We start from the raw sequence: 19,541 nt of genomic DNA on the forward strand, positions 1-19,541 counted from the left end.
TAATATTCTTGTTAGAAACAACTTTAGGAAGAAAACCAGGTTTGGTTACGCAAAACTACCTTATCTGCGTGGAACACCAGGTAAGGTGAATCACACTGTAAGGCAGATAATTCTGAGACTCTTCGAGCAGAAGAGATAGCTACCAAAAACAAAACTTTCCAAGAAAACAACTTAATATCTATGGAATGTAAAGGTTCAAACGGAACCCCTTGAATAACTGAAAGAACTAGATTTAGACTCCATGGCGGAGTCACAGGATTATAGACAGGCTTGATTCTGACTAAAGCCTGAGCAAACGCTTGAACGTCTGGTACCAGGATAGACAGAGCAGATATCTGTCCTTTTAAGGAACTAGCTGACAGTCCTTTCTCCAATCCATCTTGGAGAAAAGACAATATCCTGGGAATCCTAATCTTACTCCATGAGTAACCCTTGGATTCGCACCAACAAAGATATTTCCGCCATATCTTATGGTAGATTTTCCTGGTGACAGGCTTTCTAGCCTGAATCAGAGTATCTATAACTGACTCAGAGAAACCACGCTTTGATAGAATTAAGCGTTCAATCTCCAAGCAGTCAGACGCAGAGAAATTAGATTTGGATGCTTGAACGGACCCTGTATTGGAAGATCCTGCCTCATTGGCAGTGTCCATGGTGGGACAGATGATATGTCCACTAGGTCTGCATACCAAGTCCTGCGTGGCCACGCAGGCGCTATCAGAATTACCGAAGCCTTCTCCTGCTTGATTCTGGCGACCAGACGAGGAAGCAGGGGAAACGGTGGAAAAACATAAGCCAGATTGAAGGACCAAGGCGCTGCTAGCGCATCTATCAATACCGCCTTGGGATACCGGGACCTGGACCCGTAGAGAGGAAGTTTGGTGTTCTGACGGGACACCATCAGATCCAACTCTGGAGTGCCCCATAGCTGAGTCAGCTGGGCAAATACCTCCGGGTGGAGTTCCCACTCCCCCGGGTGAAAAGTCTGACGACTTAGGAAATCCGCCTCCCAGTTGTCTACTCCTGGGATGTGAATTGCTGAGAGATGGCAGGAGTTATCCTCCGCCCACCTGATAATTTTGGTTACTTCCGTCATCGCTAGGGAACTCTTTGTTCCCCCCTGATGATTGACGTAAGCTACAGTCATGATGTTGTCTGACTGAAATCTGATGAATTTGTCCGCAGCTAGTTGAGGCCATGCCTGAAGAGCGTTGAATATCGCCCTCAGTTCCAGAATGTTTAACGGGAGAAGAGTTTCTTCCCGAGACCATTAACCCTGAGCTTTCAGGGAGTCCCAGACCGCACCCCAGCCTAACAGACTGGCATCGGTTGTTACAATGATCCACTCTGGCCTGCGGAAACATATTCCCTGAGACAGGTGATCCTGAGACAACCACCAGAGAAGAGAATCTCTGGTCTCCTGGTCCAACTGAATTTGAGGAGACAAATCTGCATAATCCCCATTCCACTGTTTGAGCATGCATAGTTGCAGTGGTCTGAGGTGTATCCGAGCAAAAGGGACTATGTCCATTGCTGCTACCATTAATCCGATTGTCTCCATGCACTGAGCTACAGATGGCCGGGGAATGGAATGAAGAGCTCGGCAAGTAGTTAAGAGTTTTAATTTTCTGACCTCCGTCAGAAATATTTTCATTTCTACCGAGTCTATCAGAGTCCCTAGGAAGGGAACCCTTGTGAGAGGGGAAAGAGAATTCTTTTTGATGTTCACCTTCCACCCATGAGACCTCAGAAAGGCCAATACAATCTCCGTGTGAGACTTGGTTCTTTGGAAAGACGGCGCCTGAATTAAGATGTCGTCTAGGTAAGGCGCCACTGCTATTCCCCACGGTCTTAGAACCGCCAGGAGGGACCCTAGCACCTTTGTGAAAATTCTGGGAGCAGTGGCTAAGCCGAAGGGAAGAGCCACAAACTGGTAATGCTTGTCCAGAAAAGCGAACCTGAGAAACTGGTGATGATCTTTGTGGATAGGAATGTGTAGGTATGCATCCTTTAGATCCACGGTAGTCATATATTGACCTTCCTGGATCATTGGTAAGATTGTCCGAATGGTCTCCATTTTGAATGATGTGACTGAGGAATCTGTTTAGAATTTTTAGATCCAGGATGGGTCTGAAAGTTCCCTCTTTTTTGGGAACCACAAACAGGTTTGAGTAAAAACCCCAACCCTTGTTCCGCAATTGGAACTGGGTGGATCACTCCCATTGTATGTAGATCTTCTACACAGCGTAAAAACGCCTCTTTGTCTGATCTGTAGACAGACGAGAAACGTGGAACCTTCCCCTTGGAGGAGAGTCCTTGAATTCTAGAAGATATCCCTGGGATACAATCTCTAATGCCCAAGGATCGTGTACATCTCTTGCCCAGGCCTGAGCAAAGAGAGAGAGTCTGCCCCCTACTAGATCCGGTCCCGGATCAGGGGCTACCCCTTCATGCTGTCTTGGTGGCAGCTGCAGGCTTTTTGGCCTGCTTACCCTTATTCCAGCCCTGATAAGGTTTCCAGGTTGCCTTGGGCTGTGAAGCGTTACCCTCTTGCTTTGCAGCCGGAGAGGATGAAGCGAGGCCGTTCCTGAAATTACGAAAGGTACGAAAATTAGCTTTGTTCTTTGTCTTAAAGGACTTGTCCTGAGGGAGAGCATGGCCTTTTCCCCCGGTGATTTCTGAAATAATCTCTTTCAATTCAGGCCCAAAGAGGGTCTTTCCTTTGAAAGGGATGTTCAAAAGCTTGGATTTAGACGACACATCGGCCGACCAGGACTTTAGCCATAGCGCCTTGCGCGCCAAAATGGAGTAAACCTTTTTTGCCGCTAACTTAGCTATTTGGAAAGCGGCGTCAGTGATAAAAGAATTAGTTAGCTTTAGAGCCTTAATTCTATCCATAATTTCCTCATATGAGGTCTCCGTCTGGAGCGAGTCTTCCAGCGCCTCAAACCAGAAAGCAGCTGCAGTAGTTACAGGAATAATGCAGGCAATAGGTTGGAGAAGAAAACCTTGTTGAACAAAAATTTTCTTAAGTAAACCCTCTAACTTTTTATCCATAGGGTCTTTGAAAGCACAACTGTCTTCAATTGGTATGGTTGTGCCTTTAGCCAGTGAAGAAACAGCCCCCTCCACCTTAGGGACCGTCTGCAACGAGTCCCACATGGGGTCAGATATGGGGAACATTTTCTTAAAAACAGGAGGGGGAACAAAGGGAACACCTGGTCTATCCCACTCCCTAGTAACGATATCCGCAATCCTCTTAGGGACCGGAAACGCATCAGTGTAAACAGGGACCTCTAGGTACTTGTCCATTTTACACAATTTCTCTGGGATCACCAAAGGGTCGCAGTCATCCAGAGTAGCTAATACCTCCCTGAGCAGAACGCGGAGGTGTTCTAATTTAAATTTAAAAGCCAATGTATCTGAATCTGTCTGAGGAGGAACCCTTCCTGAATCAGAGACTTCTTCCCTCAGACATCAAATCCCTCGCTCCCACTTCAGAGTGTTGTGAGGGTATATCGGATACGGCTACCAAAGCGTCAGAATGCTCATAATCTGTTCTTAAAACTGAGCTATCGCGCTTTGTAGGAAACACGGGCAGTTTAGATAAGAAAGCTGCAAGAGAATTATCCATGACTGCCGCTAAGTCTTGTAATGTAAAAGGATTAAACGCACTAGAGGTACTAGGCATCGCTGGAGCGGGCGTAACTGGTTGTGACACTTGGGGAGAGGCAGACGGGCTACCCTTGTTACCTTCAGTCTGAGAATCATCTTGGGCCACATTCTTAAGTGCAACAATATGATCTTTAAAGTGTATAGACATATCAGTACAAGTCGGACACATTCTGAGAGGGGGTTCCACCATGGCTTCTAAACACACTGAACAAGGACTTTCCTTGGTGACAGACATGTTTAACAGACTAGTAGTATACACAAACAGGCTTAGAAATCACTTTAATCAAATAAAAAAAACAATTTGAAAAAAACGTTACTGTGCCTTTAAGAGATAAAAAAAAGGCACACAATTTTACAAAACAGTGAAAAATGCAGCAATTCTCTTGAAATTTTCACAGTATGTACCTAAAGCCTTAGTAAGATTGCACCACAAGAAGCAAAACGATTAACCCCTTAATGCCAAAACTGGAGCAGCCTAAAGCCAACACCCGGATAAAATTACTACAGCACCTTGCCACAGCACTGCTGTGGCCCTACCTGCCCATAGGGACCAGATTTGGGGAAATATAGCTTCCTTTAGGCCCTCAAACAGTAGCAGGACCCTCCATGTGAAGCAGCATGAACTTCTATGCAATTCTAACTGCGCATCAGAGGCACAAAATTAGGCCCCTCCCACTTTACTCCAGAGCTGTGAGGCCTAAGAAATCACTCCTAAGTGAACAAAAATTAGCCATGTGGGTAATAACCCCAGAAAGAACCCAAAAGGACTTTCAAAGTGTCTTACAAACGATATTTTCTTAAATAAACAATTGATTGCCCTGAATTAGTGTCAACCAGCATAATTAGCCCTGCTATGTAAGCATTCAATTCCTTAATAAGTCTGTGAACATAGCCCTTATGGGGATATTGTCAGTCTCTTCTAGCATTATCTCAGTCTTGTCTAGAAATAAATGACTGAACATACCTTATTGCAGTTACCCTGCAAACCGTTCCCCCAACTGAAGTTTTCTGGTACTCCTCAGTCCTGTGTGGGAACAGCAGTGGATTTTAGTTACAACATGCTAAAATCATTTTCCTCTCAGCAGAAATCTTCATCACTTTTCTGCTAGAGAGTAAATAGTACAAACCGGTACCATTTAAAATAAACTTTTGATTGAAGATAATAAAAACTACAATTCTAACACCACATTCACTTTACCCTCCCGAGAGAGACCCTAGTGCTTAGAGCCGGCAAAGAGAATGACTGGGGGGTGGAGCTAGAGGAGGAGCTATATGGACAGCTCTGCTGTGTGCTCTCTTTGCCACTTCCTGTAGGGAAGGAGAATATCCCACAAGTAAAGGATGAATCCGTGGACTGGATACACCTTACAAGAGAAATACACGCTCTTCACACCAGAATAAGTAGGTACTCCACACCTTATGATAGATGCGATGAGTAACCGGTTCACGAGCTTTAATGAGAGTATAAATAACTCAGAAAAACCTCTCTTGGCTAGGACTAAGCGTTCAATCTCCACGCAGTCAGCCTCAGAGAATCTAGATTTTGATGAACAAAAGGACCTTGTTGCAGCAGATCCCTGCGACAAGTTAACTTCCACGGAGGAGATGACTTCCCCACCAGAACCGGGAATCACATCCTTCACGGCCACGATGGAGCAATCCGTATCACTGATGCTTGCTGCTGCTTGATGCAGGCCACTACACGAGGAAGGAGTGGTAACGGCGGGAAAATGTAAATTAGACTGAACCTCCAGGGCACTGCTAATGCATCTATTAGCTCCGCCTGAGGATCCCTGGACCTCGACCCATATCTGAGTAGTTTGGTATTGAGACGGGATGCCATGAGATCTATCTCCGGCGTCCCCCACCTGTTGCAAATCTCTGCAAACACTTAGGTAAGGAGAGACTATTCCCCCGGATAAAAGGATTGTCTGCCGAGAAAATCCGCTTCCCAGTTGTCCACACCCGGAATGTGGATCGCTGACAGCTAACAGCTGTGGGCCTCCGCCCACTCCAGAATCAGAGATACTTCCCTCATTGCTAGCGAACTTCTCGTTTCACCCTGATGGTTGATGTAAGCCACCGAGGTTATATTGTCTGATTGGAATCTGAAACTGGGACGAACCCATAAGGGGCCAAGCCTTCAGAGCATTGAAGATTGCCCGAAGTTCAAGAATGTTGATCGGGAGGGAGCATTCCTCCCGAGTCCACAGGCCCTGCGCCTTCTTAGCACCCCAAACAGCTCCCCATCCTGATAGACTTGTGTCCGTAGTCACAATCTCCCAGGATGGTCCTAAGAAGGATGTCCATCGGGAAAGATGATCTGGATAGAGCCACAAAGAGAGCGATTCTCTCGACCGATTGACCAACGAAATCTGTTGAGACAGATCCGAATGATCGCCGTTCCACTGCCTCAGCATGCACAGCTTCAACGGTCTGAGACGGAACCTGGCAAAAGGAATGATGTATATGATGGACACCATGAGACCAATCACCTCCATACACTGAGCCACAGAGGGCCTTAAGGAGGTTCGGAGGGCAAGACATGCCGAAGCTAGCTTGCAACGTCTCTGGTCTGTTAGAAATATCCTCATGTATATGGAGTCTATTATTATAGTACCCAGGAATTCCACCCTGGTGCTTGGTATAAGAGCTCTTTTCTAGGTTTATCTTCCATCCATGAGATCGAAGAAGAGATTCCGAATGGTCTTCCGCCAGATGAAAAGATGGCGCTTGCACCAGAATATTGTCCAAGTAGGGAGCTAATGCTATACCCCGGGTTCTGGCAACGGCTAGAAGAGCCCCTAGAACCTTCGTAAAAATTCTTGGAGCAGTAGCTAGACCAAACGTTAGTACAATGAACTGGAAGAGCTGGTCCAGGAATGCAAAACCTTAGGAACTGGAAGTGGTCCTTGTGGATTGGAACGTGAAGGTAAACATCCTTCAGATCTATTGTGGTCATGAACTGTCCTTCCTGAACTAAGGGAAGGATGGACCTTATCGTCTCTATCTTGAACGAGGGGATATTTAGAAATTTGTTTAAGCACTTTAGGTCCAGAATCGGGTGGAAAGCTCCCTCCTTTGTGACCACAAAAAGGTTTGAAAAGTATCCCAAACCTCTTTCTGCGATAGGCACCGGAACAATAACTCCTAAGGAGGACAGATCCCGCATGCACCCCAGAAAGGCTTCCCTCTTTTCTGGTCTGGAAGACAAGATTGAGAGGAGAAATCTGCCCTTGGGTCTTGAAACCTATCTTTTATCCCTGAGCTATGACCTCCAGGACCCATGGATTCTGCACATCCCTGAACCAAGCGTTTGAAAAGAGCAACAGTCTGCCCCCTACACGATCCGGAGCAGAATTGAAGGCCGCCCCTGCATGCCGATTTAGTCTCTGCAGTCTTCTTGCTCTGATTGGACTTATTCCAGGACTGAGCTGGCTTACAAGTACTCTTGGTTTGCTCGGGCTTAGCAGAGGACTACTATCATTGGGATTTATCAGAACAAAAGGAACAAAAGTTAGAAACTTGTCCCTTAGACTTTATCTTTTTTCTTGTGGTAGGAAGGCACCCTTGACCCCTGTAAACATGGAGATAATGGAGTCCAGGCCTGGACCAAATAAAATATTTCCCTTAAAGGGGAGAGAAAGAAGTCTGGACTTAGAAGTCATATCCGCAAACCAGGACTAAAGCCAGAGCGCCCGACGGGCCTGAACCGAAAAGCCAGAAGCCTTAGCATTTAAGAGAATAGTCTGCATGTTTGCATTACAGATAAAAGAATTAGAAATTCTCAAGGCCTTAATTCTTTCCTGGATAAAGTTGAGGGGACCCTCCACCTCGATTAAATCCGATAAGGAGTCGCACCAGTAGGTAGCTGCTCCAGCAACCACCGGTTAAAATAAATATCCCGTATGTTGAAACATCTTTCTTAGAAGAGTTTCCATCTTTTTATCCATCGTATCTCTAGACAACGCGCTATCCTCAAGCAGGATAGTAGAGCGTTTGGCAAGCATGGAGATAGCGCCATCCACCTTAGGGACAGAACTCCACAACTCCAATTGAGAGTCCAGGACCGGGAATACATTTTTTTAAAGGAAGGCGAAGGGGAAAAGGAAGATCCAATTCTGTCCCATTCGTTCAATAATTTTTGCCATCTTTACAGGCACAGGAAAAGTTAAAGGCACTACCCTGTCCTCGTAATCTCTGTCGAATTTAGGAATCAAAGGTTCATCAGGCAGCTTGGCCTCTGGAACCTCTCATGTAGACAGGACTTCCTTAAATCTTAAATCTAAAGGCTGGTTCCTCTGCAGCAGGAGGCTTAGAGGCAGCAGACTCTGTCCCAGAAAGTCCATCCTCTGAACCCTCAGGAGTGCAACTCATCCTCGGATAACTGAGACAGAGCAGTGAAATCCAATAAATTACATGATGACCCTGGAGCAGGAGAGCTATTTTTACCTTTCATTTGCGTTTAGCAGGGCAAGTTAAAGCACTGAGGGCCGCAGACACCGCCGTTTGTAACTGCGCTGTAAAATCTGGCGGTAAAAGGCCCCCTCCAGATGGAGGATTAAGCGTGCTACGGGAAGCTGCGTGTGTAGGAGATGAATGTAGGGTATGCACCTCACGGGACGGCGAGTCCTCAGAGGTGGACGGCTCAGTGGTACTAAAAGGGTTAACCTTCTTTGACTGAACAACGTTTGCAAGGCATGTGGAACATAACGGAGGGCTAGAATCCAAAACCTCCTCACAATATAAACAGGTATTACTATTTGAAATAGAGGGAGTACCCTCTAATATATCAGAATCCTCCATAGCTTAAGCTACTAACAGCAGGACACAGAAAAACTCTTTATTTCTCAAAAACTGCACCTTTATAGTCCCAATGGCTGGGGCACTCACCACCTCCTAGACCCAGACAAAAATAAATAGCGTCTTTTCCGACAGCCAGCTCGGTCAGGAAAGAGGAAATTAAAGCGAAACCACTCCCGGTCACATGGTGTGCAAGGCAGGACAGCCCCTGCTATTAGAAAAAGTGTGCCAAGCTACAAGCTGAGCAGCACTCAAAGTGAAAGTAAAAGCCTGTGCATTCCAGCCAGATAACAAACAGCCTATGAGCGCAATAAAATCACACATAAAGCAGCATAAAATCAAAGCATCACATTTGATTAATCCCCACTGTTCAATAATCCCCCTCAGGAGATATTAAAGGGACACTGAACACAAATTATTTCTTTTGTGATTCAGATAGAGCATGCAATTTTAAGAAACTTTCTAATTTACTCCTATTATCAATTTTTATTCATTCTCTTGCCATCTTTATTTTAGAGGAAAAAAAAAAAAGCATCTAAGCTAAGGAGCCAGCCAATTTTTGGTTCAGACTCTGGACAGCACTTGTTTATTAGTGGGTTAATTTATCCACCAATCAGCAAGAACAACCTAGGTTGTTCACCAAAAATGGGCTGGCATCTAAACTTACATTCTTGCTTTTCAAATAAAGATACCAGGAAATTACATGCTCTAACTGAATCACGGAAAAAAAAATTGGGTACAGTGTCCCTTTAACCCATGATTCCATTAAGATAAAAGGAGCCACACTGTGACCCTGTCTTCTAGCGTTTTCAACACATGTAAAAATTTGAAACAATCTTACCAGAATCCATGTTGTGGAACAGAAACACAGCCTCTCAAGTGTGACAGTCTTGTAGCATCGCTCCTGACATGGACTTGAGTGAGAAAACAAGCAAGCAGTGAAACTCGTCAACACTGATTGCTTAGGAGCTGTTAGCAGGCAGTCTGGATGGATTTGCAGAAAGACTCTCCCTGCATCTCCATACTCTAACTTTCGTCAATGCTCTCACAGAGAGGCTGACAAGACTACTAAAAACTCCAGTCCCATATTGAAGGGCAGATGCACTCCCTAAAGAACTACTCCGAAATCTTCTGACACTTCTCTGCCATCCTCCTGTGACAAAAGGCAAAGAATGACTGGGGATGGGGGAAGTGGGAGGGGTATTTAAAGGACCATTATGCACTAATATTGTTTCGCAGTTTATGTACACATTTCCTGTTAATTAGTAAATATGTCCCAACGTAATAAAAATACGTTAGAAATCTTTGTAAAATTTATACTGTAACTTACAGTTTCACTGTTTGCCCGTCGCCGTAATGCTCCGCCTACAGAGAAGGGCAGAGCTAAGGATGTGTAGGCATTAGCATACTCTTAAACTACTGACCAATAAGGTCATTTATTCAAATTACCATTTTAAATTTCCCCTTTCTAATTGCGCATTCGCTAGCTCTTACGTGCACGGCTTGCCCGTGCACGGCATGTTTTTGAGCATGCGCATATTATTCTACACCTACTGATGTGCACAGCACGGACTGCCTTTTTTTTTGGCCATATCGCCTGTTAAATGTAAACGACACATTAGCGTCCCACATCCTCTCTGCTTGCTAGATTAGCTGTGTATGCCATGCTGGAAAATATATTTATAGCATGTCATACTGCTAATCAGCAGAAGCAGCGCTGTGAGGGTTTGCACATTAGTGGAGATCAGTCAGATAACTTCATGCCAACAATGTGTTCAGCAGTACTGTGAAGTTTGTGCCTTGCAGAGCTTATGCCTATTACTTACATTAGCTGACAGTTCTATTGTGAGGAGCATTTTATTGCGCTCCTCACAATAGAGCTGATGTCACCGCCAATGAGAAGCATGGGATCACGGCACTCCTATGCACGCTGCCGCGATCCCATGCTGAAGGAGAGCTGAAGACAAGGCTAATGGCACACATGCTGTTCACAGGAGCGCGCATAGCCAGAGCGGCCGAACGTATTCTGACAATCTATTTGGGCTTGGTAAGTTTAAAAAAAAACAGAGAGTTCGGCTAGAAAAATAATATACTTCCATTATGTTACCAATGCTCATTAGGGATACACTACATGTTAGCAACATGCTACATCCAATAAAGATAAAAAAATATGAGTGTATAATGTCCCTTTAAGCCTTTGGCTGGGGTGTCTTTGCCTCCTCCTGGTGGCTAGGTTCAGTATTTCACAACAGTAAGGAATGATGCCGTGGACTCTCCTTATATTAAGAAGGAAATACAACTAGTTAAAAAAATCTTACACTCATCAGTCAGCTGGAGAGAAAGTAACCGCTACGGAATAATTTAGTAATCCCCCTCTGTTACGATAGCACAATTTACATGTAAATAGAGAAATTGCATTTTTAAAAAGAGACATCAAACACTTTGAGATGGTAATATAAAATGATAAATTGTGTATTTAAAAAAAAAATGCAGGGGCGTGTCCATGCAGCGATCCTGAGCGGTCGCAATCTCCATGAGCTCCGATAGATTAGACATAAATCCGCCAATTTTTTACTTCATCCTACAGTTCAAGAGCTACCTTCGACTACAATATCAATAAACAGATCTGTTGCAAACATTGAACTGTATACGTGACAGAGCCTAGGATTGGACATCTTAGGCCTGAAGCGGCGGCTTATACCAGGTGGCGTTCCCCCCTCGGCAGGCCGAGGTATTCGACCATAACTGGCTACAGCATATTAACATTGTTTGACACCATCAGAGTTAATACTAAACTACATTTAAAAAGCAGCACCTCAGTGTCACATCAGATGGCACAAATGGAAACCATGTGGCAGCGTTATGACACACGCTATCAGAAGATTGAGGCACTCTTACAAAGAATGCTAGATAAAGCCCCATCAGAACGGCAGTTACAAAGCTTGTGTCAAATACAATCTTCAATAGCACTTAACGATGAGTCTCAGGATTCTACAAAACCGGAGTCTTCTGCATTAGAAAAGCAGCTGCAAACTGTGCACCATAAGAAACAGAAAGCGGGCCTACCGGGTCATGCATGTTCCGCAACTCTGGTAACAGGAGCAATCCTTTCCCTACCTTTTCGGCTCCATAAAAGTTCAGAGAGAGTCATACAGGCTGCACCTCTTCCACAAGCTCATGGAGCATCGCAGATTGAGGCGATCAAGCAACCATCTGAATTGGGACTTGGTTCAACTAGCATTACAACAAAGCAGAAAAAGAGCGTACCTCCATATACAAAAATAACTGCCATCCCTTGGCTTAACAAAGACGGTCAGTAAATTCTTTGTTTTTATACCCACAAGATGTACACGCAGCAAGCCAATGGAGCTAATAACCAATATGTTGCCTATCCTACCTCTCACCCGAATTTCTATAGATAAGACTATGGAAGCTTACTGGAACTGTATGGAAACGCTTAAAACAAAATGTAAATACTAACAATATCGGACACTATGTCATAACCAGTGACTCTCCTGGTCCAAGGTTATAGTATTTTTGATGGTTCTCTTATGTTTTGTTGCAAAGGGGTTGGATTGTTATGTTTATATGGTATAATTTGACAAGGACAATATTCTTTTTGGCACATATAGTGTATTATATTTATGTTAGTTACACCATGCTATGTTGCAAAAGGGGATAAGAATATTATGTTAAAGTGGCAGGGGTGATATTACTGTTCGCGAGAACCTGATGTCATGCAATCTAGAATACAAGGGGATTGCAGTTTAGCTTAATACCTCCAATAATTGAATTGGCATAATACCTAAACGTTTTAAATACTATAGATATATTCTGATACTCAGTGGCGTCACTAGGGGGGTGCGGTCCGCACCTAGGTGACACCCTCCAGGGGGTGACACCACCAGCAAAAAAAAAAATGATGTTGTTGAAATTTTATTAAAATTCAAAGAAATATAATGTAGAGATGCATATATTTTTTTATTAGAGGGGCCAGCAGTTGTGAACATTAGTGGGACTGGGGAAGTTGTAGACACAGTTAAATTTTTTGCCCCTTGAGCCCGCGCCGCAATTTCCACAAATAGATTTCCCGGCTACTTTTGCTTGTTTGTACTTTGCTCCTCCCCTGCCCAATTTCACTATGAATGTTGTGGGCGTGCCGTGGGGCTTGCAAAGTTGCGCTGCTAGCCTACACCTGCCTGCCTATCTCTGCTCACTGCTCGGTGACGTGTGGAGCAGTGGAGTCACTCACTGCTGTGCTGTCCCTCTAAACAGGAACCGAGAAATCGTGAGGGGGATGCCTGGCACCTAAATGCATGACTGTTGACACGGTCTCTAAAGTAAAGGAGCCACGTATGATGCCCACCAGAATGGTACGGTTAGGGTACACTAAGTGCACACTGAAGAGGTAGGAGGGGCGGGCTGGGGTCTGGAGTTGGACAGAGTGCAGAGGTGATTGGCCATAAGAAGCGGTAGGCACTCGGCCTGGGGCTGAGCACTGACAGACTTGGAACAGAGTCAGAGAGCAGAATTTTCGTAGTTTGCGCGCCTAAACCTTTTCTTTAGTGATTTATTTTTAGAGGGCACTGTTTATCTTTCATTTGATGCTCTGCTGAGCCAGGGAGCAGCTCTAAGCATGAGCTTTATAATTAATGCAGCGCAGTTTACATATTTTGTATGTGTGTGTGCCTGAGTGTTTGCGTGTGTGTGTCTCTAAGTGTTTGCGTGTGTGTCCGAGTGCGTTTCCGAGTGTTTGTGTGTACACGCATCCGAGTGAGTTTTTAAGTTTTCTATGAAATCCTCTTCTTGCAGTAAAAAACAAAACAAAATCCATTACTGGGGGGTGGGGGTGACACCATAACTTACCGCACCGGGTGACACCAACCCTAGTAACGCCACTGAGTCTGATACGGAGCCACTGGGACTCTCTGGTATGCTGCAATGTGTTTTCTACTGCTATAGCAGGAATCTTACTCATGCACGTATATAATTGAAGCAAAATTCATACAGTTATATTAAGTCCTCCTTATATACTGATCGCATTACATTAGAAGGGATCTAACAGCATAACCTCAAGATTGGCGCTCATTCTACAGCTTGCGGCTGGAGCTGTGGATGAAAGTTGCATATCGTTATAGGTCATAGATCCCTTCCCACAATTGTTAAGAATTGTATTTTTATTGATGCCGGATTTTAGGATGATTGCTTGTTACGTGCATGTACTTTAACCTTTAACCTTTTATAACACCGATCCCCTACCATGACAACCTACTAGTTGACCACCAGATGGTTTTACGTACATACTACCAGGCTTAATTATAAGCGCTCCACAACAACAACCCTAAGTGATCAAGGAAATTTACCCTTATATTTGTTAACAAACCACATACCAGGAAGCAAATTTTGTTTTGTTATTTTTACTATATAGTATAATCTACTATAGCGATACAGGTTCATGAGAGACCTACACAGGCTATATATGTTTCACTTTTAATTTGAATTCTAATCCATCTCAGATTCCCTACTAAATCTAAGCGCTATCCCCAAATACGCCCAATAAGGATCATATGTGAGTTTGTTAAAGACCCATAAGAGGTCTTAAAAGTTATAAATAGGGCCAATTAAGAAATAAACTGAATTTAAGAGAGTATTCCTAGGTGCTAAAGCTGACAGATGCGACGTATATGTGTTTATGTATAGTTAGCACATTGAATCATTATGAAGAACCAATATACTGTAATACTCTTGATGTTTGCTTTATATATGCAATTTATGACGTGCATATTCATCTGATCTAAATAAAGCTCTTTTGAAAAGTAAAAAAAAAAAAAGCAAAAAAACTCTGCAATATACTTTCATTATTTATTTTGCCCCATTTTCCTGTAATTCCATTCTGAAATTGTGAGCTTTTCAGTTCCTGTTAGAAATGGAAGTGCAGAACAGAGTTATATCCCACACAGTCATTGGCAGCACACTCTTGTGACCTATTTATAACTGTGCCTAATTGGCTACAGCAGAGAAGGTAACCTAAGTTACAACATGGCAGCTCCCATTGTTTTATAGACACTAAAACTTTACACTTCTGTTGTCAATATTTAAACAGCTAATGAAACTTTCAAAAATACTTCTACATGTTATTCTCAGGGTAATATTTTCTTTAAATACATTGTTCTATCTGGCATTTGTTTAGTGTTTAATGACCCTTTAAAGAATTAAAGGGACATGAAACACAAAACATTTTTTCATGATTCAAATAGAGTATATGATTTTATACAACTTTCCAATGTATTGCTCTTATAAAATTTGCATCCACTGTTAAAATTGGCAGCACTGCACTACTGTGAAATAGCCGAACACATACGTTGAGCCAGTGACAAGGTGTGTGTGTGTTTACATACATATGCAGCCACCAATCTCCAGCTAGCTAATGCATTGCTGTTCCTGAGACTACATAGATATGCTCTTTAAAGGATAGCAAGAGAATGAAGCATGTTAGATGACAGAAGTGAATTTGTTAAAGTAAAACAGGGCTTGACAAATCCAGGTGCGAGGGAGTCACTAGCTACTTAAATTAAAGCCCTGGTTTAGATTCCACTTCTCCCCAGCGGTCGCCAACAGCTACACTTAAAATATAACTTGGGAGGCTGGATCCTTTATAGGCCCTGCAACTGTAACATAGAAATCTAACTCTTCTATTGTGTTATAATATGATTTATGTGTGTGTAATATATACATATACAACGCAATGCTCTAATATGTTCTGTAAAACTACTTGGACAACTGAGGTTGGGGTAAAAAAAACAAACAAACAAAAAACTTCTTTTGAGCTTTATGACCAAGTTCAAATCTCCTATATATTTAAAAAATAGATGCTTGCCTTTTTTTGACCTATGATCAATAACACAATTGTTTCCCTTGATATTTGATCTACCAATCAAATGTATCCATAGAACAACTGTTCACATTTCAATACTCAATTTAAGATGCAAACAAAATATAAAAAAAAAAAAATGTTTTCTATACATGTAATAGTATTGATTAGACTCAGTACTTGACTCAAGAAAATACAAACTCTGGCCCAATCATCCGAAGCAGGATGGTGGTATTAAGACGACTCACCTCTGTATCCTCATTCCCCTTGTAGAGCTGCGGATAGAAAACAGTCAGACATAAGTATGCTTAACAAACACCACTACACCAGACCCTATTTGTGAGCAACTCACCTGCAAGACTTTACTGTGTACTAAAGTCCCAAAAGCTCCTGCACACAGTCTGGGAGCTAAGCCCTTGAAAAGCCCGGTCTTACCATCAATACTAACTATGTGTCTTGCTGTGAGAGAAAAAAAAAACACAAAAAAACAAAAGATCTCAGACGCCATTAAACATTATATAATAAAGAATTAGCTAACAAAATCAGATGTTCCCATTAAAGTGAATGTCAAGTCAGTGACATCCGGTAACGCCACATAATTCCTCTTTTAAAAATAGCTGGACTTAAATTCATGATTTTTATAAAACAGTTTATTTTCGCCCAATTCTACCTTTTAACCCTTTGAGTGCTAATATATTCTAAGGTTTTTTTAATTTTTGAAAATAATTTTTGTAATTTTTTTTTTTTTTTTTTTTTACAGACCCCCAAGACTTACACTGTTGAAAGGTTAGGCGATTACCTTTACAAAAGTGGGTCTTGGGGGTCTGTAGCTGCTTAGATGCCTGAGATACAGGCTTCTAAGCAGCATGCCCCCTCATCCTATACTTAACATTGTCGAGTATAAATAAAGTTTTCGGTGACGTCATCACGTCATTGCGCGTGACGTCACCATGCATCACGTGAATCCCCGGCGATGCCCGTCACTCTACAGGCACGATCGCCGGGGTAGGAGCAGTTAGGAGCCCCCAGATCTCCATCAAGGTGGGAGAGTGCTCATGACGGCTCTGAACCGTCATTAGCACCAGAGTGAGAAACTCTGTGACGGCTCAGAGCAGTCATTAGCACTCAAAGGGTTAATATGCTCGTTCGTAGCTCAGATCGTCCACTCGCCCCCCATATTTGCACTTTGATTAACATATTTTTAGACCTTCATTATACACTTATCTTTTCCCCTCCGGGGCGTTCAACTTCTTTTTTACAACGTCACACGCGTCTAATGCGCATGCGCTCAAGCCGATTTCGCTTGTTCAGTTTCCATGTGCGTTCACGCGTCACGCATGCTCTGTAGCCCAAGAATCGGAAACGGATAAATATACATTAGAAATATAGAGAGTTATTCTCAATGATCGCAATTACAATAATTGCCAACGATCGAAAGTCTGCTGCTGTGAACGCTGATAGTATTCAATAAATACTATGTTGTGAGTAAACTGTCGGAATTTTGCACATGCGCAGATCCAACGATCAACGAGCACGTGCTTCAGAAATACGTATAGAGCAGGTGGGACCACTCTATACGTCACTATGCTCCGAAATAGAAAGTTGCGGCTGGGAGGAGTCCTAGTGAAAATGGACTTCATTCAGGTAATAAAAAAATTAGATAAACTATATATTTAAAGTTAGATTATCTTCTGAACAGATCTGCTTTAGGGTAAGAGCCCTAGCTTTGTTTATCTTTGTTTAAAAAAAAAAAAAAAATCAAATCTAAAGTGCTGCTTATCTCACAGTTGAAAAACGAAGCTCACTTCATGCAGCTCTGCTAATTGCAATAATTATTTAGGGAACAACTTGAACACTGCTCTTAAAGTTGCTCCTATAAACAAATGCAGGCTAGTTTCAGATTTCTGTCATGCATTGGTAATTTTTTTTCCAGCTTTGCAGGGGTTAAAGTTAAGTAATTATTTTGTGTGAGGGGCCAATAAATAGGACAGCACCAGTAGTTTCACTAAGCTGAGTAAAGTTCCACAGGGACCATCACTGCAAAGTACTTTGCCTATGATGCTCACATAGAAGAGAAGGCAGATTCATCTAAATAGACAGAAGGCTGACTATAGCTGGCTAGTAAGACAACTCGCTCTACTACCCACATACAGTTATGAAGGCAGTCACCATACCAAGAAGTACAACACAGCATAAACACTCAGATTATCTCATTTAAGTCATGCTTTACATTTTTTGTACATTTTTACTATGCATCGCACATTATAATTTTAATCTGGATAAAAATTTAATAAGGACACTTAAATCTTACTGTGGTCACATGCTCACTTTTCTCTTGCAGACACATAGTGAAGAAGAGCTTGCAAAGCAAGGGTTAACTCTCCTGTGCAATCTGAAAAATTTATAGACAGGCGCCAATTTATGAAAGTGCGAGTGGACATGATACAATGTAGCGTATCATGTCCGCCGCACATCAATAAATGCAGCATATACGGTCTGCATTTATTGCACAAGCAATTCTTGTGAACTGCTTGTGCAATGCCGCCCCCTGCAGATTCAAGGCCAATCGGCCGCTAGCAGGGGGTGTCAATCAGCCCGATCATATAGGATCGGGCGGACTGATGTCCGCAGCCTCAGACCAGGCGGACAAATTATGGAGCAGCAGCCTTTAGACCGCTGCTTCCGGCAAGCCTGAAGGCTCGCGCAGAAACATGGGGGCATCAAGCTCCATAGTGAGAACTTGCAAGTTGTTTCCTAAAGGCAGTGAGCAGATCTGCGATAGTCAAAGTAGCAGCAATGTATTAGATTTTGTTTTGTTTTAAAACATATCTTATACAGTTCTAACATCACTGCACTTAAATCTGAACAGATTTTGAGCTGTAGAAGCTAAAGGAAGCTTGCTTATTGCCTAAAAGACAGCTCTTTGCTTACAGAAAAATGTTCAGTTGTTGATTGTCTGCTGGTGCACCACCATTCTCGTTCACTGCTCAACCTCTGAAGGCTGCTGATGTATGTGGCACTGTGCACATGAATTGCTTTCCATACAATTTCATAGCATAATGCTAAACTTAGTTGCTTTTTCAACATTTAAAGCCCCATAGCACCCATGGTAATTGGAGTCAGTAAATTTTGCCTGGCAATAGGCACCTGATCATTTTTTATGAAACTAGTGGGATAGTCCTGTTAAACAAATTAAATAAATAAGTAATTTAGGGTGATGCAGAGTATGGATCTTGTTCTGTAGTCAAATATCTGTTTCAGTATGTGTAGGGTAGTGTTTGTGTGGTGTGAGTCAGGTGTGTGTGTGTGTGTACAGTGTTTGTGTGAGTCAGGTGTGTGTGTGTGTACAGTGTTTGTGTGAGTCAGGTGTGTGTGTGTGTGTACAGTGTTTGTGTGAGTCAGGTGTGTGTGTGTGTACAGTGTTTGTGTGAGTCAGGTGTGTGTGTGTGTGTGTGTGTGTGTACAGTGTTTGTGTGAGTCAGGTGTGTGTGTGTGTGTGTGTGTACAGTGTTTGTGTGAGTCAGGTGTGTGTGTGTGTGTGTACAGTGTTTGTGTGAGTCAGGTGTGTGTGTGTGTGTACAGTGTTTGTGTGAGTCAGGTGTGTGTGTACAGTGTTTGTGTGAGTCAGGTGTGTGTGTACAGTGTTTGTGTGAGTCAGGTGTGTGTGTACAGTGTGTGTGTGAGTCAGGTGTGTGTGTACAGTGTGTGTGTGAGTCAGGTGTGTGTGTACAGTGTTTGTGTGAGTCAGGTGTGTGTGTGTGTGTACAGTGTTTGTGTGAGTCAGGTGTGTGTGTGTGTACAGTGTTTGTGTGAGTCAGGTGTGTGTGTGTGTGTGTACAGTGTTTGTGTGAGTCAGGTGTGTGTGTGTACAGTGTTTGTGTGAGTCAGGTGTGTGTGTACAGTGTTTGTGTGAGTCAGGTGTGTGTGTACAGTGTGTGTGTGTGAGTCAGGTGTGTGTGTACAGTGTTTGTGTGAGTCAGGTGTGTGTGTGTGTACAGTGTTTGTGTGAGTCAGGTGTGTGTGTGTGTACAGTGTTTGTGTGAGTCAGGTGTGTGTGTGTGTGTGTACAGTGTTTGTGTGAGTCAGGTGTGTGTGTACAGTGTTTGTGTGAGTCAGGTGTGTGTGTGTGTGTGTACAGTGTGTGTGTGAGTCAGGTGTGTGTGTACAGTGTGTGTGTGAGTCAGGTGTGTGT

The 19,541-nt window shown here is 43.1% G+C and overlaps 1 protein-coding gene across 1 annotated transcript in view; it reads right to left on the bottom strand.

The window, feature by feature from the left end:
• The window catches only part of MTCH2 (mitochondrial carrier 2), a 197,882-nt gene that overhangs the window by 134,435 nt on the left and 43,906 nt on the right, over positions 1 to 19,541 (bottom strand). The window contains exons 3-4 of the mRNA XM_053720360.1: positions 15,702 to 15,808; positions 15,598 to 15,624 (exon numbers count right to left, since the gene is read on the bottom strand). Coding sequence (XP_053576335.1) covers positions 15,598 to 15,624; positions 15,702 to 15,808 — 134 coding nt within the window. The remainder of the gene's footprint in view (positions 1 to 15,597; positions 15,625 to 15,701; positions 15,809 to 19,541) is intronic.

This window comes from Bombina bombina, chromosome 7 (assembly GCF_027579735.1).
Source record: "Bombina bombina isolate aBomBom1 chromosome 7, aBomBom1.pri, whole genome shotgun sequence".
NCBI classification, from domain to species: Eukaryota; Metazoa; Chordata; class Amphibia; order Anura; family Bombinatoridae; genus Bombina; species Bombina bombina.